This window comes from Nannobrachium achirus (assembly GCF_963921795.1).
Source record: "Nannobrachium achirus genome assembly, chromosome: 16".
Lineage (NCBI taxonomy): Eukaryota > Metazoa > Chordata > Actinopteri > Myctophiformes > Myctophidae > Nannobrachium > Nannobrachium achirus.
Genome location: NC_137823.1, coordinates 47,211,888 through 47,237,892, shown reverse-complemented (window position 1 = coordinate 47,237,892; position 26,005 = coordinate 47,211,888). Strand labels below are relative to the sequence as shown.

Sequence of the window (26,005 nt, the reverse complement as noted above, 5' to 3'; positions counted from 1 at the left end):
CTCAAATTTTTTCTAACACATTTTTGGACACTGTTCCTACACATTTTGCCCAGTAGCTAGATAGATACATAGTAGGGCAGGAGAGAGGGGTCTACCAGCACCCCAATGACATGTTTTCGAAACCTGTTTTTTTTGGACCGTTATGATGTCTAGTTATGATTTCTGCTTGTTGCCGTCGCCAACTAATGTCCCATGGGGTTCATTTTTAACCTTTTCTCACAACTATTCCCAATCTGAACCATACAATGGTCATAACAGAAAATGCCATAACGCTTGATGTAAACAACCTACAGGGACAAATGAACACACTTTTCTATATGATTTTGACCCAGGGAATTCATTAAAGTGGTTATTTTTTACATTTAAGCACATCTTGACCCTATTTCAGGACAGAAACGGCGAATAATAACCCAAAAATGTTCAAAACACGTCTATACTTCTCTTTGTACAGATGAATTAAGGTGTATTCTTTTGATACCACAGGTTTTTTAGGACCCTTATGATGTCTAGTTATGATTTCTGCTTGTTGCCGTGGTCAACTAATGTCCCATGGGGTTAATTTTTAACCTTTTCTCACATATCCACAATTAGTGTGGGGATTTAGGGGAGCAAATGCTAAATTCGTGCAATTTTGACTTAAAGCGCGAAATTTTGCACAGATGTAGCCCAGGGCTTGCTCTAATGATTTAGCTTGGCCGCCCGAGTCTGCGACCTTCGGGGTCTCCACAGCGGTCAAATCAAGTTGGGCTTCCATTGACTTTCTATACAAGAGGAAAATACCCAGAAAAAGATTTTTTTTCTGGGTATTTAAGGAGGATCTGAGGGGTCTAACTAGGGGTTTGTCATGATGCTGAATCCATTGCAGGCATTTGTTTTACACAAAAAACATTCAGTGGGCTAGAAATGGCCTTAGAAAACAATACACGTATGGGTGAGTATTAATGTTAGTCGGAGGCCTTAGGGTTTTTTTTTCTCGTGCTAATCAGTCTAAAAGTTCAAGATTTTGCACAGATGTAGCTCAGGGCATGCTCTAATGATTTAACTAGGGCGCCCGAGTCTGCGACATTCGGGGTTGCCACAGCGGCCAAATCAAGTTGGGCTCCCATCGACTTTAGTGATGAAAAGTGATGAGTCATCACTTTTCAGAGTTGTGTGGGTGCTGTGGCGACCCCGAAGGTCGCAGACTCGGGCGCCCTAGCTAAATCATTAGAACATGCCCTGAGCTACATCTGTGCAAAATTTTGAACTTTTAGACTGATTAGCACAAGAAAAAAAAACCCTAAGGCCTCCGACTAACATGAATACTCACCCATACGTGTATTGTTTTCTGAGGCCATTTCTAGCCCACAGAATGTTTTTTGTGCAAAACAAATGCCTGCAATGGATTCAGCATCATGACAAACCCCTAGTTAGACCCCTCAGATCCTCCTTAAATACCCAGAAAAAAAATCTTTTTCTGGGTATTTTCCTCCTGTATAGAAAGTCAATGGAAGCCCAACTTGATTTGACCGCTGTGGAGACCCCGAAGGTCGCAGACTCGGGCGCCCTAGCTAAATCATTAGAGCAAGCCCTGGGCTACATCTGTGCAAAATTTTGCGCTTTAAGTCAAAATTGCACGAAATTAGCATTTGCTCCCCTAAATCCCCACACTAATTGGGGATATGTGAGAAAAGGTTAAAAATGAACCCCATGGGACATTAGTTGACCACGGCAACAAGCAGAAATCATAACTAGACATCATAAGGGTCCTAAAAAACCTGTGGTATCAAAAGAATACACCTTAATTTATCTGTACAAAGAGAAGTATAGACGTGTTTTGAACATTTTTGGGTTATTTTTCACCGTTTCTGTCCTGAAATAGGGTCAAGATGTGCATAAATGTTAAAAATAACCACTTTAATGAATTCCCTGGGTCAAAATCATATAGAAAAGTGTGTTCATTTGTCCCTGTAGGTTGTTTACATCAAGCGTTATGGCATTTTCTGTTATGACCATTGTATGGTTCAGATCGGGAATAGTTGTGAGAAAAGGTTAAAAATGAACCCATGGGACATTAGTTGGCGACGGCAACAAGCAGAAATCATAACTAGACATCATAACGGTCCAAAAAAAACAGGTTTCGAAAACATGTCACTGGGGTGCTGGTAGACCCCTCTCTCCTGCCCTACTAACATACATAGATAGACAGACACATAGATACATAGATATAGAACTCTGGCGGTGTGCTTCACTTCAAAATCTACATTAGTGGCATTTACCTGTCGCTCTTGCGCATTAACATCATACCTTATTTTAACACACCAAGCCAACACAGAGCAAGCTTTCCTCTACCTGAGGGGTTTGAATAGTAATAAAGTAAATGTCATGTTTTCAAAATGCATAACTTAGAGGGGAGATTCATAATAATTACGGTCAGCCTCATGGTGGTGCTATAACAGCCCACTTCACATTTTGCCCTATAACTCTTTAACCATAGGTCGGAAAATCAAAATGTATTTTCCCCAGGATTCCTGACATGACACATGTCCCCACATAGGCCACACCCATTTGCATCAGGACAGATTTTCCGCCATTGTAAATTTTCTTCAAAACACACTTTTTGCTCCTTTTCGACATATTTCCTCCAAATCTCGCCAAAATCGGTACACATGTTCTCTGGACCCATGCAATAAACATATTCAAGCGGCAATTTTCATAGTCCATATTGTTCACCTGTAATATGCTTCCAAAGTTAGTGGGAGGGGCCTATTTATCAGAAAAGGCCAAAAATCACAAACAAAACATCCAGTCAAGACTAAATTTGAATCACATGTCAAGGGTTGTATGCTCAACGAATTCCCAGAAGCAGGGCGTGCCACAAATGCACAAAATGCAACCGTTTCATGCCAAAACATGATTTTTGGGGGAGCAATCCTCCCAAAATGAAAGTTTGCTTATTTTGCTGACGCAAACATATTTCTCACATAAGCATATACTATACACTGTATATGCTTATGTTTCTCCATTAGCATATATGCTTATGTTTCTCTGGCAGTGTGAAAGGACTGACAGATACAGATCTCCATATATGCCCATATCAGTTGGAACACTGCTGCAATTTAGCTGTGAGCGCCCGCAAAGCGGGCGCGATCTCTAGACGTGAGCGGCCTGAAGGGCCGCGAACTTCTAGTATATATATATTCTTGACTTATTTGCACTGACTTTGGTCACTTATTTTCTGGCCCTGCACTATTGGGTTGTGTTGGTTGTACTGTGTACTATTGCGGTGTTGATATGGCGGTGTGATAGGCTACTTGTGTTGCATGACTGCATTGACTAGCAGTGACTGTTATGTGCACTTTTTCTTTTTTTTTGGCACTGTTTGTTAAGTTATGCTTTGAGTATAGCTTTTTTGTGTGTGCGACGTGTCACTTATGAGCGTTGAATGTTTCATGGGTCACTTCATGTATATATTCTTCTTCTTTTTTTTGCAATAGCTTTCGACACTTTGTTTTATTTATCTTTTTTTCGTGCTTGCTCTTTGGACTGTACGCTACAGTACTCTTTTTCTTTTTCTTACTTCTCTGTAACTTGTAACCTTAACTGCTGTGCTGCGTCTGGGCAACTGAATTTCCCCCGTGGGATAATAAAGGTATCTATATCTATCTATCTATCTATCTATCTATCTATCTATCTATCTATCTATCTATTTATCTATAATATTTGGCCAATATTTAATTTGTCATTTTAGAGGTATTAAAAAGTCCTTAAATTGTCACTTTAGAAATGTGCAAATACCCTCTATACACTTAATCTTTATGTTGGTTTGTTTACTGTTGAGAAAACAAAGTTGCAGTTACCGTAATCATCTGGGGACCCCCCAAAATATTTTTGGGACCCCCCTGGGTCCCGATCCACAGGTTGAGAACCAGTGATGTAGCTAGTAGACGAAAGAACAACGAAATACAACAACAAAACAAGTGTACACAAGCAGTAAGACATAAGCAACTGAATTGGGGATAACATTTGTCCACTTAGAGCTTCCATTTTGTTTTCCAAATTGCTTTGGCTGCAGCAGACTTGAATGACAGACCTAACATGGTTGGTATTAATATGTTTTGGGACCTTTTAACAGAATATAGTGCACACATAGTTTGTAAGAAACGGTCAAGGACAAATCAAGGACGGTTTTGTAGCATGAACATTGAGACAGGATGCCAGTTGACAGGAATATCGAGTGCAGTGGTGTGTTTTGAAATAAGTATATGCAGCAAAACGGATAGCAGTGTAAAAGAGAAAGAGAACATTACGCTTCTGGTGTGCGCTGTTGCACGCTGACCCAATTGTAACCAGAGGTATTATTTCAGTCAGATAAGAGGATGGCCAAAAAGTGACAACTTACAGTAAGTCCTTATTAACTAGACCAGGTCAACCTGGTTGTGCCAGACCCCCTGTCTGTCATCATCATTTATGACATCATGCCTTTTGTAGGCATGTCATCATCATGTCATCATCATATATACCCTTTATATAGAAAAGGGACAGACCGACATTTGCTTATGTAGGCCTACCCATTTCATGGGTCTGGCAAAAAAATGTGAAAATGTTAAATCTACAAGCTCACAACATGTCACAGCACAATGCATTCAGCTTGTAGATAATTAAATAATTTAAACAATACAATCTAGCAATAAATTGACATGCCCAAAATGAGGACAGCAGGTTGAAAGTACAATGTAAGGAGGTAGTAGCAGACAAGAAAACGATATGTGTCTATATGTATGTCATATATCACACATAGATGGATGGGCGTGGATTGAGATCGAATAGCCAGATCTACACTTTGATTAATTTGAAAAACATTTAGAGGTGGAGAAAATATGCATAAAATAACTGAATTTGAGGTTAATTGTGCCACTTCATTCATTGGGGACTCACGTTATTTGTGGGGGAAAAAAATCCTCCTCTAAGTATAATCATAATATCTGATGATCATGTTTTAGGGGGGGAAAAACCACAACACCCTGTTTTTAAAGTTGTACCTCTTACATATCTATTGTGTAGTAGGATCAAGCCCTGAGGTGCACACCATGAGGTACAGTGACCAGAGACATGCAGCCAGCCAACAAAGATAGAGTGATCAACAGTGTCAAAGGCTTTCAAGATAAGATAAGACATCCCATGAGGGAAATTCAGATACAGATACAGGGCAATAGTAGTGTAGAATAGATACATCAGGATTAAGACATCACACATGAAGTTCCATTAATAATCAACAAAGATATACACAGTATACATACACAGTATACATAGCATACACGTCTTCAACAAAGCCTGCATTTTGCAGGACAAAATAAATATTAGGTACACAGTAACCAAGTACGATCCTTACTGTCCTGACCTTACTGTAATGAGCTTTAAGACTGCTGCTCAAAATATCTTTTAATTTAAAGCCGAAGTGATGTCATTGTGAACTTTGAGGGTTGCAGTGACACAATCTCGGTCTGTCTCTGAGAGATTAGCAGTGACACAACACAGACATAATCAGATCGGAAAACTCCTTTTCATACACAAACTGTAAAAGTGAAAATAGCTGATCAACGAGCTAAGTGAGCTTGTAGATAAGATATGAGTGTACTGAGTGTACTGTATAATGTGTACAGATTTGCGTGATATTTGGACAGTGTTTGGAATAATAGCCTAAAAATGTTTTACAAAAACTGGCCTCCTGGTGGAATTATAATAGGCTAATGTGAAAGGGGTGGCATTTCTTCCTGGGCCAAGGCAAGGTAAATAAAGAAGGTACGGACATCTACGTCATTTTCACTATCACGCAATACGCGGAGGTACTGCAGGGGGTCCACAAAATTATTGCTTGATTCATGGAAATGAATAGCCTAAATAAATAAATACATTTCTTTTTCTCTTTTTCCCCCCCAAGTCCATTTGTCTTCAAATATTTTTAAAACATTTTCCATATTTATGTTAAAAAATAAAACATGGTTCTGTCCATTTTGAATAGCTTTTTTGATTACTGTGCTGTGCAATTGACATTATTATTGACAGGTCCCTGGCCTGAACACATTGAACACCCCTGTTCTTAAGTGAACAAGTTGCTTACCTAATTTTATTGATTGAAGAATGTATTAGAAGCCTGGAAAACGTACAGTTTCATGACAGTAGCCTACTTGGTGCAAGGTCAACTAAAAGGAGATCCTAGTGAGCTTTTCAGCTTATTTACACAGGAACCATTTTATTATCTCATATAACATTGAAAGCCCGACGGATGGGGCACAGTAGGCTGCTTTACATAGGATATCAGTAACAAGGCTTTTCAGTGTTTTAACCAGTGGTTCTCAGTGGTGGTTGTACCAATGTACTGTACTGTAGCCTACTTCTCTGTACCTTTGTCTCTGCAAACTGTAAGTAATCAATCAATCACTGCTGCAATTTAAAAATAATAAAGTTAGACTCAGGAATTAAAAATTAAAGTACTGGTATCAAAATATAATTAAAGTACCAAAAGTAGAAAGTGCTCATTATGCAGAATGTGGCATTTGACAAGTTATCAAATGTATACAAATCGGTCACATTGCGATGTGTTGTGAGGTTGTTGATGGTTATTTTCAATACATGCAGTAAGTGCTCATAAATAGCCTAGTGCCTGGCCCTTGTTGGTTCTTTTGGGCCTGTTTTCCTAGGCATGGTTGCTTATTTCTCAGAACCTGGCAACACTACCAGAAATTATACATGGCACTGTTTAAATGCCTCAATACAATTATACAGTGACAGTGTGCACATAAAACAACTATTGATTGGAAAACAACCTGTGATATGCATTTTTTTATATTCCTGGACCGATTAACTGACAAAGGACACAATCGTTCAGAAATTATTTATTCACAAGCATGGTCCAGCTGGCTGCCATCCTTCTGACATGGACTCCAATGCAGTGCCAGTTCACACAACTTCCGGTTCCAGTTTTGGCTCCCATGAGCGCCAATGGCGCATGCCCGGCCATTTTGGCGACCATACCTTGTTAATAATATATCTTGGGCCAAGGCTAGTGGGAATGTGCATGCAAAGTTTCACAGCAATCAGATGCTACGTTCATGATTTGAGGACGGAAACGGACGGAATTCATTTGCAAGTGTGACTCGTGTTGCGACAACCACACTGGTTATCATGAGACACAATATGTCCATATATGGGCATTCCCAGATATGGGTTTAATATTGATGACATCAGGGATCTTATATGGAGCGTGACATGAGGTGTGACAAAAGGCGTGAAGGACAGACATGATCTGCAGGTTTTCATACTAAATGCGAATTTGGGTCGCAATTAGCCTAACAAAACAAAACAAAAATCTCTTCTGCACGGGGGGACGGATACGTGTGCCACGCAGAGAAGAGACAAATTATGTGGGGGGACCTTTGGATTTGGTGAAGCGCCAGGGCCCTGGAGAGGGTTGATCCGTCACTGGGTGGGTCAATAAATGCTATTGGTTATTCCTTGACCTAGTGGGAATGTGCCTGCAAAATGTCATGGAAATCGCATGTGTTTTGAGGCATTTTGTTCCAAAAGGACCAATCCTGCAATAGTTGGGAGCCAATGTTAGCCAATTAGGATGAAATAGACAATACATTTCGGACAGATCTGTCTTGATCACATGCTTGCATGACAGAGATACTGTGTACCGATTTGCGTTATGGATAAAATCTGAAGGAGAAATATTAAAGAATGTGTTTTACTTAAGTCGGCCTCCTGGTGGCGCTATAAAAGGCACATGTGAAAAATGCAGGGCAAAGGTTTTTCCTTGGACTCTAGGGAGTGTGCATAAATAGTTTTAGACTCATCGATGAAGTTATAGGTTAAAAAACTAATCTAACCTGTTATAGCACCATCATGAGACTGATTTGAACAGATTGAAGTGGCATTTCTTCCTCTGCCTTGTGGGAATGTGCACAATTTCATCAATATTGCACGCTTTGTCCATGATTTGAGGCATTTTGTTCAAAACGTACCAATCCTGCAAACTTTGGAAGCCAATCTTAGACAATCATGATGGAATATGGAACATCTGACAGATTCATGTTGATCACATGACTGTAGAGATACTGTCTACCGATTTGTGTGATTCTTGGACAAAATCTTTAGGAGTACAGCATGTCCAAAAATTGTATTTAGCAAAAATCAGCCTTATGGTGGCGCTAGAACAGGCCCATGTGAGAAATGCGGCAGATGTTCTGAATGGGCATCAAGGGAGTGTGTGTGCACAGTTTGGCAGCGACCGGGCCAACGGTGCCAGAGATTAGCTGCATGGTAACAGACGGACGGCGGACGGACGGACGGTCGGACGGACAGACACCTGGTTTGGGGTTTATTGTTTAAAACCATCCATCCATTAGAACATTTTATTCTGCACCCGAATGTATACTTTCATTGAAAACAAACAGATAGATGTTTAGTTTTAGCCTACGTAATGCTATTGCATTCATACCCTTTTCACACCATAATTATTTTCTGGCTTAAAATATGGTTATAATGTTTTTAACTAGAAGGATGCAATTGGACATTGCAAGTGTGGTTGCCGTGGTCGGTGGTCCCCTTTCAAGTCAATGGGGAAAATGTATTCATTAATTAATATTCTACTTGAGTTTGTTAAACTTTCCAAGATGTGACTGTGAATGACAATGAGACTGTGAGGGCTGTATCTGGAAGGACGTACATTATTGTTTGTCTTTAAATGTTTCACTGAATTGAATACACAGAACCCCAATGGAAACAAGCCACAGGCTTTCGTGGGTTATCCTATTAGCATCCTCTGTGGGGCCTTTTCCACCAAGAACCGTGGTTCCAGAACCAGTGCCGGTTCAACTTTCTTGGAACCTTGGTTCGTTCTTGCGAACCGGCTTGCGTTTCCACCAGATTAAACCAGAGCCATTGTCCCCCAGTTCAGATGTTGGTTCACTGGAAAAACCAAGGATTTTGTGGTTCCGGTTCCGAACCAACTTTTACGGTTCGGAACCAACTCCGGTTCTCGGTGGAAAAGCACACCTCTGGTTCATCCCATAGGCGGTAGAAAGAACCAGAACCGGTTCTTTGCCGATGGAAAAGGCCCCTGTATGTGTCTGTACCATGGGCTTTTTTTGCAAACTGTTATTAAACTATTCAATCAATCAATCAATCAATCAATCAATCAATCAATCAGTTTTTGTGCAAAACTCACACAAATCGGTACACATTATCTCTGGGGTCATCAGATCACCATGTAGAAGTCTGATTTTGTGCTGGCCCTGGCGGAGACCTGTGCTCACTGCTCAGAGGAGCAAACTTTTCTAGTTCCCTCATGAGTTTGTTAAACTTTCCAAGATTTGACTGTGAATGACAATGGGACTGTGAGGGCTGTATCTGGAAGGACAGTTGAATTCAAATAGTCTGAATTATGTGTGCTCTACAGGGAAATAGCATATTAGCTATACTAATGAGCTATACATAAGTATGTAGGCTACCAATTATATGGTATGAAGACGGTTTGAAAATGGGTGAACTGGATTAATCTTTAATTAATATCAACAATGGGTAGGTGGGTGATCCTGCACACAATTGTGCAAAATAGCCTACTGAAAACAGTGCAATGTTTACATATTGTGCCACAAACCATCATGTTAAGCACTGAAATAAAAAAATGTGCAAGTAATGTTAGGGAATTATCATTATAAATATGATAGATACATATTACAGGTTAAACCTGGAAAGGACGTGCTCTCATCCTTATACTGTAACAGTGTCTAACCAGGCATAGTGTTGGCAGAGGTAGAGAAAGTGGAACCTGTCTGCACATAGTGAAACATGGGCAAATTACTGAAGACCTTTGGATGATAATAAAAGAGCCATACGAAATTAAATAGTAAACAGATTTTTATTTCATACTGATATTGTAGACAGGTAGGAGAGTGGGAGAGTTTCAAAATATTGTTATACTTTATATACTAAGCAATAGTACTGTTGGAATGATATTTGAAAATCTGTTTTATAAATATAGCTGAATGTCCAAAATTGCTGTAGGAAGGTTGTGTTTTAGTCCTTGACACTCGCTCACTGGCGGAGGTAGAATGGAAGGTCGATCTCAAGCCTTCCTCCCTCAACTTTCACGTACTCCTGGAACTCAGCGGGAGCCTTCTGCATGAATTCAGAAACGGTGTTGCTCAACAGGCCCACCACAGATCTGAAAACCTCCATGAGGTAATCAATGGTGCCATTCAAATACTCCATATCCACAATGGTGTAGGCCTGATCCATGACCTTCTTCAACACACTGACAAGGTTGCCATAGAAAGCATTGATGTAGATGGCAACGGCATCAAGGATATCAGACTTCAGGCTGTTATCAACAAACTCCTGAGCTTTGTCAACGATGACCTTCAGGGTCTCGCCCAGCTTCTCCAAGATCATGTCCAGGCTCTCCATGTTCCTAACCAGATCCACAACCTGGTTAAGGAGGGCCTTCACGGTATCTCTAAGCTGATCGATCATCTGGGCTCCGGACATGACATCACCGATGGGCATGGTGACCTGAATGTTGCTCAACATGTCGACCATGGTGTTGAACATGAGCTCAGCATTAACAAGCATCATCTCGATGGCCTTCTCCAGTACAGTGGCAACGGTGCCGGTCAGCTTCTTGAGGACCTCAGGGAGAGTGGTCATCTCATCAGAGCCAGGCAGCTTGAACTGGGTTTCCCTCAGGAACTTGACAGCAGTATCCAGGAAGACCTGGACAATCTTCTGGTACTGAACAACTGTGTTTCTGAAGAGAATGGACAGCTGGCTGAGCTCTGGGGCCTGGTTGTTGACGGTGGTGTAAGTCTCCTCAACCAGATTGACGATGGCACTCTTCAGTCCGGTGACGTGTCCAATAAGCTGATACTTCTCACCAAAGTCGTTCAGGGTAGAGACGATGGCAGGGAGCCTCTCCTTCAGTCCAGTGATCATGATTTCAGGGGCCTCCATGTTGAAGGCAACCTTCAGATTCATCTTATCGCCCTCCTTTGCAGAAGCTCTAATGATGAAGATGTCCACATCTTCCTCAGGGGCAGACTGGCAAAAAGAACAGAACAACAAATTGAATGCATTCTCATTGACTTACAATCTTAATGTGTAGAGGTAAGCGATTCAATCATAATGTTGTTTGATAATATAAATGTGAAATACTTACAGCATAACGACCATAAAGCCTGGCATTCATCTGAGATGGCACCCGGCCCTGGAACTGAAGACCAAGGAAGCCAGTTGATGGGGTGGAGACAGAGGCACTTAAGCCATCTGTAAGTGCAGCATAGCGGAGGCTTGCATCCGTGAAGGTGGGGCTGGTGATGTCCATGTTCAAGGTGAGGCGGGAGTCACTGAATAGAGAAATGGGCATTATAAACTTCATATAGTAAAGGACAAGATAACTATAATGAAAGTAAAATACTTAAATAAAAACAAGCATGGAATATTTACCCCGAGAGAAACAAAAAGTGAGTGTTTGAATTGTCTAGGAACAACTACAATTGTCAACTTCTTCTAAATCAGACACAATTCATCAGACAAAAGTGGGTACCTCAGAGCGTAGGACAGAACATGCTGAATGTCCATGGTCAGGTCAGCGTGGGTCAACACAGCCTTGGCAGTCAGGGTCAAGCCATCATCAGAGTTTACGGTGATGGCAGCTATAAAAGCAAAAGGTTTTAAAATGAACAATTACATTTTAAATAAATACTAAATAATATGTATACTGTATATAGTACAATAAAACGTAGTTTCATGAAGACAAAAGAGGCACTCACAATCCAGATCATAATCCAAGATGACAAAGACTGAGGTAGCAGTGGACTTGAATGTCACTTTGAAGACAGGGGCATCTCCCTCCAACTCAGCTGCTAGGCTTGTGGTGTACACTGGAGAGACAATCTTGGCACTGGCACTGATCTTCTGCTTTGGGGCTGTCAACTCGACAATAGTCTTCTCAAAGATGGTGAGTTCACCCACGCTGCTTGGCTGAGACATATCAATCTCAATATCAGCGGTCAAGGAAGAGGTAGGTGCAAGGTCAACCGTAGCCTGGACAATATGCTTTCCCTTAGTGTTGAAGTCCATGACATTGGCCTCGTTGTTGCTGGCAATCTTCAGAACTGCATAAACACGGCTAAGAGAGGCCTCAATAGCCAGGCTTTCATCCAGATCAATCTCCATGAGCTTGATGTCACCCTGGTTGAATCTAGTGTTACCAAGAACCTTAATTGTGGAGCGCAGGCCATCAGCGTTCAGGTACAGATTAGCCTCATTGTTAAGAGCTACCAAAAGTGGATATTCTTCAAACACTGTGCCCTCAATATTTACCATGGTGGTCATCTCCACAGATGCATCCTCAAATGTTGCCTCCAGCTTCAGACTGTGGTCTGCCTCTGCCTTTCCAACAGCCTTGACAATGGGCAAACTGAAATCACCCTTCAGCTTCAAGGTGGAGACAGCATTTGCCTTGGTCTTGGTGTCTGCAACCAGGTTCTGGCTTGCTTCCAGGTTGAGGATGGGCAGGGCAATCTTACCAACAGTAGCTACAGAGACAGCAGCTTCCAAGGTCTCAGGATTCACACTGATGGTGCTGTCATGGGTACCCTCAATATGGGGGTTCTCAAGAGAAAGGGAGTTGGCCAGCTTGATTCCTCTTCTGGTGGTCAGGCTGGTGGTACCATCAAGCTTAGCCTTCAGGCTCTCAAACACAGAGGCGGTTGTTGCTCCCAGACGGAACACAAGATCCTCCTCATTGTAGAGTCCAGCGTTAAGTTTCAGGTTGATAATACCAGACTTAAAGGACAGCTCTGTGATCAGGTTACCCACAGAGGGAATCTGGATCAGACCCATTACATCAACAAGAGGGGCATACTTGCTCTTCTGATACACAATCTTGGTGGCAACATCAACATTCTGCTCTGTGGTAGTCAAGATGTTCTTCAGACCAGTAAGCTCATACAAGTTTATATCACTGATGGCTGGTGTGCGTAAGTCAACAAATGGCAGATTAAGCTCAGGGATGCTGAGGGGGGTTGCCAGGAAGTCAAGATTTGTCTCACCATCTAAATCAGCAAAGATGCCAAACTCCTTATCATTGTTGTTCACTGTGACATTGTAGGACAGTTTGTACTGATTGAGACGTGCCAGAGCAACAGTGTTGACCTTTTGGGTGTCAGGTTTGAAGATAGCTAAGTAATCATTCTGGAGATCAATTTTGGCTGTCAGAGCATCAGTGAATCCCACAACGGTGTTTCCCTTGTTTTGGAAATCAAAGACAACCTCAACGGGACGGATGACAATGTTGAGTGCATTAGACAGAACTCCACTGAGTGTGCCAACCAGCTCTGTGTCATGGGTTGCCTTCAGCTCAATCTTCATATCATAAAGGTTGACATTTCCAGATGCTACCAGAAGGCTGTTCTTGACAGCTGGGCCCTCTGCCTCAGAGCGGGCATCAAACTTGAAGTAGCTGAGGGTGACAGAATCAGCGTTCAGGGTCTGTTTCATCTTCAGAAGAGCTGTGTCTGTATCGCTAGTGAATGTCAGCTTGGCAGTGTTGGGATTGATGGTGAAGAGCAGGTCACTCTTGTGGACTCCATCATGAGAGTTGAACTTGGCAGTGCCCTCATTTCCAACAGTCAGGGTAATGGTGGTTCCCTCCTGGCGTGCAACAGCCTTTTGGGTCAGGGACGTTTCACTGGTGATGCCAATGATTGGAAGGTAAAGCATGTGAGTGTATGTGGTGTCAATAGTGCCAGACAAACCACCTGCAGTGGCAAAGAAGGCTTCATTCACAAGCTCGGCAGTGTAAGGTGAAGTGGTGGCCTTCAATGTGGTCTTAGCTGAGGCCTGGGCCGAGAGGTCTTGAAGGGTTACAGATGCCTGGTGCTCAAGCTCAAGAGCCGAGTGAGTAAACTTAAGGGTCTCAGCAACAATCACACGGCGTGCCTCTGGGACAGCAATGCGGGCTGTAGAATCCAGGTTGAAATTGAGGATCTCAAAGCTGGGAGATGTTGCCTGGGAGGTCACGAATGCTGTCACCTGAGGAGCATTTTCACCATCAACAGAACTCTGCAGCTCAGCAGCATTTCTGATAGTGTAGATGGGGGAGTTGACTCTCATCTCACCATAGAGTTTTCCAAATCCTGGCACCATGATCTCAGTAGGGATGTTTGGCAACTTGAACTCAGGGATCTGGAGAGTCTCAATGAGCTTCTCAACGGGAACTGCAGGGATGACAGGGAATGAAATCTCTGGAAGGGTGATCTCAGGGAGTGAGATCACAGGCAGGTAGTTCATGTTCAGCTGCTCCAGGTAGTTCATGACAGTAGACAGAGCAAAGTTGACAAACTCTCTGATGGCTTCAAGTTTCTGGGGGATTTCGAGTGCCTTGATCAGCTCATTTACTTGAGCGGAATAAGCAGAAATCATCTGGTTGAAATCAGCAGCAAAAGCATTGTAGTTGAAAGATTTAAGCTGCTGTACAATGGTGTCAAGGTAGACATTCATTTGCTCAATCACTTGTTTAATTTCTGTGGCCTTCAGATAGTTGATGGCATTTTCCAGTACCTGCATGATCTTGCCTGGCATGTCAATGGCCTTCAGGTTGTCAGCTAGAACTTGGACAGTTTCATCAATCTTGAACTGCTTGATGAGCTCCACAACCTTTTCCAAGATGGCCTCAACCTTCTGGTCAACTTCAAACTTGACAATCAACTCTCTGAGTTTAGCAATGAGTGTGTTGACCTTTCCAAGGATGTCAAACTGTTGGAAAAATTCTTTGAGAGTTTCAACTGCTGTACCAAAGAGGTTTGTTGGAAACTGTGCCATCAGTTCTTGAATGTAGGCATCCAGGTTGAGGGATGAAATGTACGTTTTCAGCTGTTCGGCAAACTCAGTAATGTCAAAGCTGGCAATGAACTCCTTCAACTTGCTGACAACCATTTCTAGCTTAGCCTTAACATCGAACTGAACATCCAGATCACGGAGGAAGGAAAGGCTACTTTCACTTAGCTTCTGCAAGTCAATCTGTTTGATGACCTCTTCAATGGCATCAACAATGGCAACAATCATATCCCTGATATTATACTCGTCAAGGAAGGTATTCAGCTCCTGGTTCAGTCTCTTGATGACAGTCTCAGAGAAGGTTCCACTTGCAATCATTTCCTTGGTAGCAGAAATAATGTCCTGCATGCGGGAAGCAATTTCAGTCAGGAATTTCTCAAGAACTACCTTCAGGTTGATCAGGGAGGCCTCCAGTTCTTCAATGGTGATAACATATTCCTGGGTGAAATCAATCAGGGTCTGCTTGAGCTGCGCTGCTTTGCCTTCAATATTCAGTTGGGAAACAAAGTCACTCACATACTGAGGAATAGCCTCAATCTTAGCCTTTATGTCTTCATTGTTGATGTAGTTTTGCAGTGCTTCTGCCATGCTCACAACAATGACCTTGATGTCTTCAAGGAGGGCTGGGAAATTCTCAATGAAAGGCAACATAATCATATGGCTCTCAGTGCTCTTATCATATTTAACGAAGCCAGAGATGGAAAACTCCTGGTTTTCACTGGATTCTGTGTTGAGAAGGCTAGTAAGGAGGGTGTTGGACATCTCCAGTCCAAGCCTCTCTGCATTGTTGTAGGCATTGATTTCCTGGTTAAAGGCATGGTTGTTCATCTTAGATTTCAGAATCAGTGTGGCCTTCTGTTCCTGAGGAGTCAGCAATGCATCCACCTTGTTGTCAACAGTGGTCTCAAGGGAGAATCCATTGTTCAGCTGCTGGGTCACTGAGGCTCTCAATTCATTTGAGGTGGCTAGAGCCAGGGGCTGTGCCCTAAGAAGGAACTTGCCATAGAGTTGTCCACTCTGCTTGCCATACAGGGTCAGGTCACCATCAGCATTGAACATGGCATCAAGGTTGAAGTCGAAAGGAATTATGCTAGTGCGGATGGTGTGATCGTAGCGCAGGGGCTGAGAGTTGAAGCGGGCATCATTGGTGATCCTGGCAGCAACACCAACAACTTCAAGTTCGGTGTTCTGGTTCATGTTGGCTCCAAAGACCTTTCCAGTAGTGCTGCACTTAGCATTGGCAGTCACGTCAGCAAAATTGATCTCATAAGTATGCTTGATCTCCTCTTCACCATAGGTGGCTTTCAGGCTTCCAGTCAGATCCATCTTGTAAAGCTCTGCCTTCAACTGAGCCTCATTGATGATATTGGCTGCCAGCAGTTTCAGGTTGTTATTCACATTTGCCAAAGCGGTGTAGGGCTTCAGGGCAATGGTGATGTCATGAGTATAAGTGGCATACTCACTGACGATGGCCTCAGCCTTGGTGTCAAAGTCAAGGCTAGAGAGAGTGATGGTCAGAGTGTTGGCATTATCAAGCTTGATGTCACGCACTTCAGCCTTGTTGATAATGGACAGCTCAGCCAAACCTTCCTTGGCAATTTTCAGAGTAGTTTTCTGAACAACCTCGTTCTCAAGGAGCTTCACAGCAGCATCACTGCTTAGAACTAGGCCATTTACATCAAGAGTGGCAGTAAGCAAGGAGTAGATGCGGTTTTCAGAGTGGTCAGCATTGGTCTCCATCTTGATGATGACTTCATCGGCACCAGCGGAGGCTTCAGCCTGGTTGCGTACCTTCATGCCAAGTACAATAGCATTTGTATCGCATGTCAGGGCCAGTTTGTTTTCCTTGAAGGAAAGCTCTGCAGCTTGGGTCAGGATGTCCTCAAAAGCATTAGTGTTTGACACAACACTGAGCTCACCATTGACAAATGTGGCTGCAATGGTGTTCTGAGCCTTAAGAATGGTGGTATCAATCTTCAGAGAGGAGTCAATCTTTGCTTCTGGTCTGAATGGGAAGATGCTGAAAGCTTGCGTAGAAATGGTGTTGCCATAGATGGGTCCAGCTTTGATGGATCCCTCAAGGTTGCTGTCAGCAGAAAGCTCTTCAGCATTGAAGCCAACTGTGCCAGTGTGTTCTAGCTCAATAAGCAGGCCAAGAGGACTTGTTGCTTCGATCTTGCTGCTGGACTTGACACTGATTGTGTCAGCGAAGGTTCCAACTTCCATGATGCTCACACTGGCTTCAAGAAGTTTATGGCTCACAGCAGCTTTCATGTGGGCCTTGAGAGAATCAGATGGAGTGCCAACCAACAACCCAGAGCCTGAAACAGAGAATACAGTGCGTTTGTGAGTTTCAAAACACTTGAAAATCAAACTTTAGGTTATCTTTTATGACTGAATTTAATAATTACATGAAGAACATTTTACCTTCCATCTTGAGGGACAAGATGTCTACTGGGGAAGTTCCTTCCATTTCAAACTTGGCTGAGTAGCTTGGTGTATCAGCAGCGTCTTTGCCCAGAGCTGCAGAGACCTCTAATTCGTACAGGTTGGTGCTTGCTTTAGCTGAAACCTCAGCCTTTCCAAAGAGAGGAACAGAAATGGTCTCAGGGACAACCAGCTCTGGGAGGGGAATTTCCATGGAGGCAACCTCCAGACCAAACTGGGGCAGTGACAGGCTTGGGGTGGCCAGGGCAGCTGGGAAGTTCAGGTCAGCTGTTGTTGACTTTCCTCCAAGAGGGATGGTGACGAGGAAGCGTTCATTGTTGAAGTTGTAAAGAGCCTTGCCCTCACTGCCAAAATAATTGAATATATGACATTATCTGAACACATCTTTATTCATATGCTATATTCATTCATAAACTCATGGCTGGCTATTAAAATATGCAATTAATATAAAAACCTTTAACTTACACATTGAAGAAAAGCTTCTCTGGCAATGTAATTTCAGGCATGGCAGGTATCCTTATGTAAGTGATGTATGGGATATCAGAAACATATTTGTCCATGTAGTTGTTGGTTGCCTAAAATGACACATTAGTACAATTTGTTAAACATATCCATTCATGTTGAAGTGAAGGATAAAGGGTTATTTGGGTAAATGTCCGGTTACCTCCACAGACTTGGCGAGGATTTGACGGACCTTCATGTCAGTCTGTCCAACCTGCATATCAAGAACTTCATTGATAATCCTCTCAACTGCCTCAGCATTGGGGAGCAGTTTCTGGATCTGAGAGTTCATCTCAGACTTGACCTCAGCCTCAATCTTGCTGTTATCTACAAAAGGTTATTTATGTCAGTTTCACATACAATGCAAGATGAATTTTGCAGTTAATACTTGAAGTGAGTACATACAAAATATGTGTACGGTAAATAATAATATGATTTATTTAGTGCTTTTTCTTGTCGTTCAACATCGCTTTAAAGAAAACAAAATAAAAACTACTTAATTAGGAAAAACTATTAAAAAAGGATAAAAAACTAAAAGATAGGTAAACAAAGGAAGGTTGGGATTTCTGTACGGAATGCTCTCAAAAGGTGGGTTTTGATTGTGGTTTGGGCAGCTCTGATGTGAGCTGTGAGTGACTACCACATTGAGGGGGTGGCCACCCTGTCACCCCATATTCACTTATTTGTCCTGGGAATGTCCAGGAGGTTGGCATCACCCAGGAGGTTGGCATCACCCGACCTGAGGGAGCGGGAGGGGCGTGGCGTTGTATGAGTTCTATGTACCTAAGCTAACTGCTGTGATTAATGGGAAATCTATTTGGGTGCCATAGCGGCACATAACGGAGGATATTCTATGACAACGAGCAATGTTGTATTCATATCCTACCATATTTCAAGGCAATCTTCTGCAGTGAGGTGGTCTCTGGGAGCTTGATGTCACTTGCCAGCTCTAATTCCAGCGTCTCACCACGCTTCAGGTTTGCTGTGAGGGTGGCATCAGCCTTCATCAAGGGAACCAGCAACTGGAGCTGCAGCATAGCTTCTTCTATCGTTGCCACCCTAAGAAGGGGAACCCTGCTATGAGTTACTGGTCTCAAACCAAACATTGATACAGTACACTGATATTTGTTTCTTGGAGGTCAAATGTACATTTCTGAACATGATACATTTTGTTTCATTTCATCAAGCTCATGGTTTTGATTGATTTCTTACTTGGCACGGGCAACCAGGGAGAGCTGAGGGATATTTTTGTTGATAAGGTCAAGGGAGACTGCGTAATCTCCATTGCCCTTGGTGTTGGCGTCAACAACACCCAGCCTGAATCCAGCCTCCAGGTCGTAGTCAGGGATCTGGAGGTCAGTAGTGAGGACATTCTTGTTCCTGTTGTACTTCACAGTTGCTGTGGCCTCACCAGCACCTGGTAAAAGTTCACATATGATTCAGCTGTTTACACTACTATGCAGTTATAATAATTATGTTCATAAAAACATTTGTAGAGTATATGTACCTAACAAACAACATCACATTTTAGGCCCACATTTCAACCCCATCAAATATGATGTGTATAAATGTATGTGACAATACCGACAGCTCCAATGTCAAAGAAATTCCATATCACAATTTTTATTTAGCTTTGAAATAATTATTTGCTAAATCTTGTTACCTTCAGCCGCCAGGACCATTTTCACGGTATCAACCTTCTCATCCTCTGTGACGAGCTCATAGGTGAAGGTAGCAGAGTATTCAGTCACCTCGCCAGTAGGATGGAGCTCCACAGCCAACCTGAGTGGTAGATCCATTTTACGATTAGATTTGACTTAAATACAATACCATTCAAAAGGCATTCGATTCATAGATGCTGTCTTAGCACTTTACAAGTTGCAGGGGTTTCACTTACTTGCTGTCTCCGGTGAAGGGGAAGTAGGGGGTCTCATAGTTGTAAGCATCAGTGTACATCAGGGAAGTGCAGTACTTCATTCCAGCGAAGAAGGGAGTGCATTCACTGACATCAACCTTGTCCTCCACCATAGGGGGGATAGTTTTAATCTCAGCACCATTCACAGCCACAAAGGTGTTTCTGTCATTAAGAAAAAATAAAGTTTGGATTGTTGCATTTATAGATCTTAGATTCCATAGACTATTTGCGGACATAGTCAGTTTAGGCTTACGTAATGCTGATGAGCTTGGTGGGGGTCTTGGGAGCAGGCATGGTGAACTTCATTTCACCACTTCCCATGGAGATCTTGGCGCTCAGTCCACTCTGATGGAAGAGGTTGGTGTGCATCTCCAGTCCAGAGTTGACGTACTCAGGAATGAAAGAGCCAATCTGAGTTGAAAACTCAATGCCAGCTGAAGGCATGAAGGCAATCTCGCTCTAGAGGAAAAAAGGTGGACAGCCAGCGATGGGTTATGAGAGCTATACCATATGGAATACATTTCATTATTTTTCATTTTTGTGAAAATGAGAAAATTCTTACCATGTCACGGGCAATGTTGAGTCCACCCTTGATACCAGGAGTGAAGGTACCAGACAGTTTAATCCTCAGAGGCACACCAGTAGCAGTGGGCAGGAAGAACTCATTGTCCATGAAGATGTAGTGAGCGAAGACTTCATTGTCAGCTTTGGTCATCAGTCCCTTCATCAACTGTTAGAAAATAAATAAGCTGTTGTAAATTTCCCAAATTCCAAAGCAAATCACAAGATTCTTTAGAGCATTTTGTTTTACGTACATCCATGGGGAGCATCTTGAGCATGTTATCAATCATCATGGTAGCAGAGTAGGCCATCGCCTCCATGTCACTGGTCTTGAGGTATCCCAGCTCATTTCCCAGGAGTCTCAGGTAAACCATAGCCTCAGGGGTCTGCTGGGCTTTCAGTTCGGTCACCAGTTTGTTAACGTTGCGTCCGATTTCTCTCATGATGTTCTGGGTGGTCTGAAGATATAAAAATATTTAGACGATGACTTATAAATACTTTGTAGAAATAATTCAAAGTAATAAGTAAATTATCAAACATCCAAACACCTTTGTGACTTGTGACTAACCTGTCTCTTTCGTCTGTCATTCCTGAGAGTGGGGAGCAGGTTCTTCAGGACCAGGCTGACCTCCTGGGGCATTTTGTCAGAGACAAAGTACATTGTCTTCAGCACTGTGTCTGGGAAGAATCCATTCTCTCCAAACAGGGCCTCAACAGTTGGCTCAAGTCCGGTGCCCTCCATGCCGATCTGGAAATGTAGGAATGCTCATTTTTAGTGTGACAATTGACGGTTAAGTTTGAATAATTGAGCAATTCGTTATTATATCTTACAACTTAAGGAAATACTGGGATTTATCTACCTCCATCATGTCAATGTCAAAGCCAAAGGCCTTCAGGGTCATCTCAAGCATGACCTCCTTGGGCAGATAGCTGGCACCCTCAAAGATCATGTTGCCTTCCACAGATCCAGCCTTGTAGTTGCGGGAGAACTTGGTTGGGTCCATGACAGTTCCGATCTCATTACCCTGCAGGGCATCGAGAATCTTCTGTCTCAGCCTATAAGAAAGATAGATGTAGTAATTAGAGGTAAGCATTAAATAGAATTAAATCCTCTTCTCCACATATATTTTAGCAGCTCAAGCTGCATATTTAACATTAAAATGCTTTACTTACTCCTGTGTCTTGGGCTCAGTTGAAGACAAGATGTTGGTAACGTGGGAGATGACAAAGCTCTTTGCTTGCTGGTCAGGTTCATTAGGCAGGGCAGCAGCCAGCTGGGCGAGTTCGCTTGGTTGGGGGTCTTTCATCAGCACCAGGTAGGCAGCAACGCGCTTCTGCAGGGGGCTGGCACTGTCCAGAAGAACCTGCATGAGAACCTCTCTGCCCTGTGACAGAGAAATACATCCTTCATTAAATAGAAGGAAATCTCACCCAGTGTGAAGTGTATTTTATGAGTTCATTTGATTAAGCCTCTAAGCGTCAATAAACAAAAGTAACTGTGAAAACAATTTGACTTGCCTCCTCTGGGACAGGGGTCAGCCTGAAGGCCTGGATGGCAGCTTGCTGAACAGCAAGGGATGCAGCAGGCTGGTTCACACACTCGATCACAGCAGTCCTCAGGGCAGGGCCGGCAGCACCCATGGCTGCAGCCATGTTTCCAATTACCTAAAGTCATGAAACCATTGATGAGTTTGATCTGTCATCTACTATCCTTCAATGTATTAAGAATAAATCTGATAGATATCACCACTCACCCTCAGAGTCATGAAGGTGTGGTCATTGTCACCAGTGCAGTCACCCAGCTGGGAGCCCATGAAACGAGCAACAGCATGGATTTCAGGGATCAGTTTGCCTTCGGCTTTGTAGAACCTATTAAGGAAATAACATTGAATTGAATGAGACAGGAGACTCCTGTTACTGAGCGGAACAGCAATGTGTTCTATCAGAATTCATCAGATATTCAGCTAATCAGCTATTTAACACATGATGAAACTATCACTTACTTTACCTTTAAAATAAGTGTCCATTTATTTTCTCTACCTTATTATTGGTTTACAAACAATAAAATTACACTATGATTTAAAAAAAAAACACATTGAATTGAATATTATTAATATGTGGCAGTATCTACTCGGTAACACTAAATAAGCTAGTACTAACAGAGTAAGTTAAAGATGTGGTTGCTCATGCTCACCTCTTGACAACATTGCTGAGGGCATACATGATGGGCTTGCTGGGCTTGTACTGAGCCATCTCCAGCATGTCGTTGATCAGGAGGGCAGAGGGGTTGGACACCAGTCCCAGACCAAACACGGTGGCATCAACCTCAACAGCAGAGCTGTCGTAGGTCCTCAGGATCTGCATGATGGCACTGCTACACTCAGGGGTACCGCACTGGGCCAGAACCTGGTAGCTCAGTGAACGGGACACCTCAAGAGCCTCGGGAATGGCAGAGCTCAGGGTCTCGATCTTCCATTCACGGACCACATCCACTAGGATCTGGAAGAGGTGGGCCCTCTTCTCTCCCTCGGTCTCAGGCAGATTAGCCAGTTCTCTCAGGAGAGACAGACCAGCATCCTTATCCTGGATAACATTCTTGTCGGTAGGAGTCTCCATGTTCAGACCCTTGACATTGGCTGCATCTATAGTAATCAGAGAGTAAATATTTGAAATGGCATTGTCAATTTCAGTCAAATAAAAAACAACAAAAAACAAAAATACATTCATACTGTGCATAAGAATGACAAATGGCAAAAAGCTCCTTACCAAACTCAAAGACTCTGTCGTTGTAAGCAGAAACCTCCAGCAAGGTCAGAGACTGCTTGCCAACATTGGTAACGCCATACTGACCCCTATAGGCAGACAACACATAGTTAAGTTAAGTGTAAAGATCCATACACATCCAAAATCATGTATAGTGTGAGATAACCATGTACATGGTTGACTTACTTGTGAGAGAAAGGAATCAGGATGTGGTTCTCAGTGCAGGCACCAGAGATCATGTGCATGTTCTCATTGTCAAACTTGTAGTTGCAGGTCTGAGAGCTCCTGACCAGCTGGGCAAGAGGGTAGTGCTGCAAGTAAACAATCATTTGTATTAGCCTATTTCTCAGACTCACAGTTTGGTTGAAGTATTGTTTGAAATATACAGTGCATGCCTTCATAGCATTTTCCAAACCACCAAACAACCACATTGCTTCGATGTCTCACCATGCCAGAGATCAGAGCCAGGGGGCTGGTGTGGTCTCTCATGGGGACAAACTTGTCACATTTGGACAGATCCCTGGTGAGGCTGACGTCAGTAGCAATGTCCTCCCGTGCGTTGACAGAGTAGGAGGTCCTGCATTTACCATGGATGGTGGGCTGAAATTAAAGAATAATTTTTATATTTTCCCCTCAAATATCAAATCAAATATGTTTTCTTCATGCTGGTACCATATATACACATGCGGATGTCTGCAGGTATAAATTAAAGAACAGTTTAATGTACCATGTTCTTGTTCTTTTGCTCCTCCAGTAGAGGCACGGCCAGGGCAGAGATGATTCCTCTCTTGATGTTCAAGATGGTCGTCGTCTCATCCTCCTCAGGGTACAGTTTGACATCGTACTCTCCCTCAACCACAACCTTCAGAGGATATCTAAGGGGGGGGGGGGGGGGGGGGGGACATACAAGAGGACTTACTATCAAGTCTAACTTGAAAACTATTTCATCGCTTTAACGGTTTTGTTCCACACAATCCACAGGTCTTATTTTAATTGAACAACAATCATGTGTTCAGTCACATAAAAGAAATGATGTGCTCAGGGGCGTCACAAGCGGGGGGAAAGTGGGACTGAGTTACTAGGGCCCAAGGTGAAGGGGCCTTAATTATTTTATACTTTAGCTATTGAAAAATAGCAGATATACAAACTCGGTGCCGTGCTGTGAAATTGTAGATCTGCTATATTTGAAAAGTCGTGAAAATGTGTGAAAATCTTTGAATATCTTTTGAATCCTTTGAATTTTTTAAGCAAACATTTGTAACTCAAATTTTGCTTCTGGGGAGTCCCTGGAACTAATGTTTTATGGTGTGGGTTTAAAAAGAAAAAAAAAAACTTGAAATATAGATTTTTCAAAAATAGCACATCTACAAGCTCCCAGCTGTGAGCTTGTACCCTGTATATCTGCTATTTTTCAATACTTAAAGCACCCAGGGCCCAGACTTACTTCTCCATTTCAGCAGCAAAGGCCTCAGAGCTGGGTGCAGGGACCACCACAGCATTGCCTTCTGCATCCATGTCGACCACCTCACTCAGGCTACAGCCTGTGGTGCGGACGATGTAGTTGCACATCTGGGGCACTTCAATCTCGACCTGTGTAGGTGTCATTTTAGCTTTTAGGATATTACGATGAAAGATATACACAAACTAAAATGCATACATATGCGTACGTATTATTTAATGTTGGTGAGCCTCATTAAATATGTTGATGTATGATGATGTTGATGTAATGTTGATGTACCTTGCAAGAGCCCTTGGGTCCATTGCGAAGATTTGAGGCACCGTTGATGGCATTCAAGGATTCAGCTTCATAGAGGTATTCATATTTGTTGAAGGCCTTGTACCTTTGGTTCACTGTTAAAAAAATGCATTTTTAAACTTTAGCACACTGACAGAACAGAAAGTATTTTCAGCAATTCAATATGGTTGTGTGACCGGTTAAATTGATTGCAGATGTCAGAATGTATCAGAATTAATTTGTGGATAGCCCCTTGCAATGTAGCATCTAATGTTCTAGGGTGTCCTATAAAGCTGTACTATGTAACCTTTTCTGTTTGTTGAGAATACAATGTTATTTCATCAAATCTGTATGGCAGCGTATGTTATTACAATATAACTGTTACAATATAATATTTAGGTTTGACACGGCTGGTTGGCAAGATGTAGGAAGGTCAAAATTAAATGTATCCTTTGAGCAATGAGGCAGGCTCTATTAGCTCAGTGGTGAAATATTCAGCACTTGCACAGAAGACCAGGGTTTGAATCTGGGGTAGAACATGAAAGTTACAAAGTGCAGCTTTAAGTCAACAACATGAGGAAATCCATGTGGATTTTGTTTTAATAATAAATATTGGAACGTACACAGGCATGATCCCTCCTCTTGGGCATCTATAAGGAAAACACAAGAAATGTAAATTAATAATGTGGCACCACTCAATAAAATGTAGACCTATATTAAATAAATGTCTCTTTTAAGGAGATATCACATATCATCTACAGTATATCTACATCAATCATATCTAAATGTTATCTCAAGACAATCTGTTGATTTTCGTTTTTCATACTGTATGAAAACTCAAATTAGTATACAGTATCTACATCAATCATATCTAAATGTTATCTCCAAAGAACCTGTGGATTTGATAAAGGTTTTCATATGAAATGTCAAAATTAAACTAACATTTCACATTTCACATTACTCAATAATTAACTGCAATGTTTGAAGCAATTACAAAAATACTTACAAGCCAAGGCAAGCGTGCTTAAAAGCAGCAGACAGAGCTTTGCGTCCCCCATGATGGGTTTGTTGAAGCTCTCTCCTTTAGGGATTGGCGAGTACTCAGACGAGACTGAGGCCCTGGTGCCAGCAGAGCTCTTTTATACCCATGCTTTTCCATATGAGAGGAAGGTGGGAGTCGTTGTACAGACACATTGTAC

At 42.4% G+C, this 26,005-nt stretch overlaps 1 protein-coding gene across 1 annotated transcript in view; it reads right to left on the bottom strand.

Moving 5' to 3' along the window:
• Nucleotides 1-10,080: 10,080 nt before the first annotated feature.
• The window catches only part of LOC308301082 (uncharacterized protein), a gene marked incomplete at its 3' end in the record, with an annotated part of 44,378 nt that continues 28,453 nt past the window's right edge, over nucleotides 10,081-26,005 (bottom strand). The window contains exons 30-57 of the mRNA XM_080744980.1: nucleotides 25,813-25,925; nucleotides 25,430-25,456; nucleotides 24,810-24,922; nucleotides 24,516-24,661; nucleotides 23,799-23,946; nucleotides 23,519-23,671; nucleotides 23,258-23,382; nucleotides 23,075-23,160; nucleotides 22,503-22,944; nucleotides 22,063-22,177; nucleotides 21,827-21,973; nucleotides 21,482-21,693; nucleotides 21,169-21,364; nucleotides 20,877-21,056; nucleotides 20,563-20,766; nucleotides 20,310-20,477; nucleotides 20,001-20,206; nucleotides 19,730-19,909; nucleotides 19,496-19,614; nucleotides 19,045-19,249; nucleotides 18,719-18,891; nucleotides 17,996-18,159; nucleotides 17,797-17,906; nucleotides 17,311-17,675; nucleotides 11,814-17,204; nucleotides 11,588-11,696; nucleotides 11,201-11,387; nucleotides 10,081-11,082 (exon numbers count right to left, since the gene is read on the bottom strand). Coding sequence (XP_080601106.1) covers nucleotides 10,081-11,082; nucleotides 11,201-11,387; nucleotides 11,588-11,696; nucleotides 11,814-17,204; nucleotides 17,311-17,675; nucleotides 17,797-17,906; nucleotides 17,996-18,159; nucleotides 18,719-18,891; nucleotides 19,045-19,249; nucleotides 19,496-19,614; nucleotides 19,730-19,909; nucleotides 20,001-20,206; nucleotides 20,310-20,477; nucleotides 20,563-20,766; nucleotides 20,877-21,056; nucleotides 21,169-21,364; nucleotides 21,482-21,693; nucleotides 21,827-21,973; nucleotides 22,063-22,177; nucleotides 22,503-22,944; nucleotides 23,075-23,160; nucleotides 23,258-23,382; nucleotides 23,519-23,671; nucleotides 23,799-23,946; nucleotides 24,516-24,661; nucleotides 24,810-24,922; nucleotides 25,430-25,456; nucleotides 25,813-25,925 — 10,786 coding nt within the window. The remainder of the gene's footprint in view (nucleotides 11,083-11,200; nucleotides 11,388-11,587; nucleotides 11,697-11,813; nucleotides 17,205-17,310; nucleotides 17,676-17,796; nucleotides 17,907-17,995; nucleotides 18,160-18,718; nucleotides 18,892-19,044; nucleotides 19,250-19,495; nucleotides 19,615-19,729; nucleotides 19,910-20,000; nucleotides 20,207-20,309; nucleotides 20,478-20,562; nucleotides 20,767-20,876; nucleotides 21,057-21,168; nucleotides 21,365-21,481; nucleotides 21,694-21,826; nucleotides 21,974-22,062; nucleotides 22,178-22,502; nucleotides 22,945-23,074; nucleotides 23,161-23,257; nucleotides 23,383-23,518; nucleotides 23,672-23,798; nucleotides 23,947-24,515; nucleotides 24,662-24,809; nucleotides 24,923-25,429; nucleotides 25,457-25,812; nucleotides 25,926-26,005) is intronic.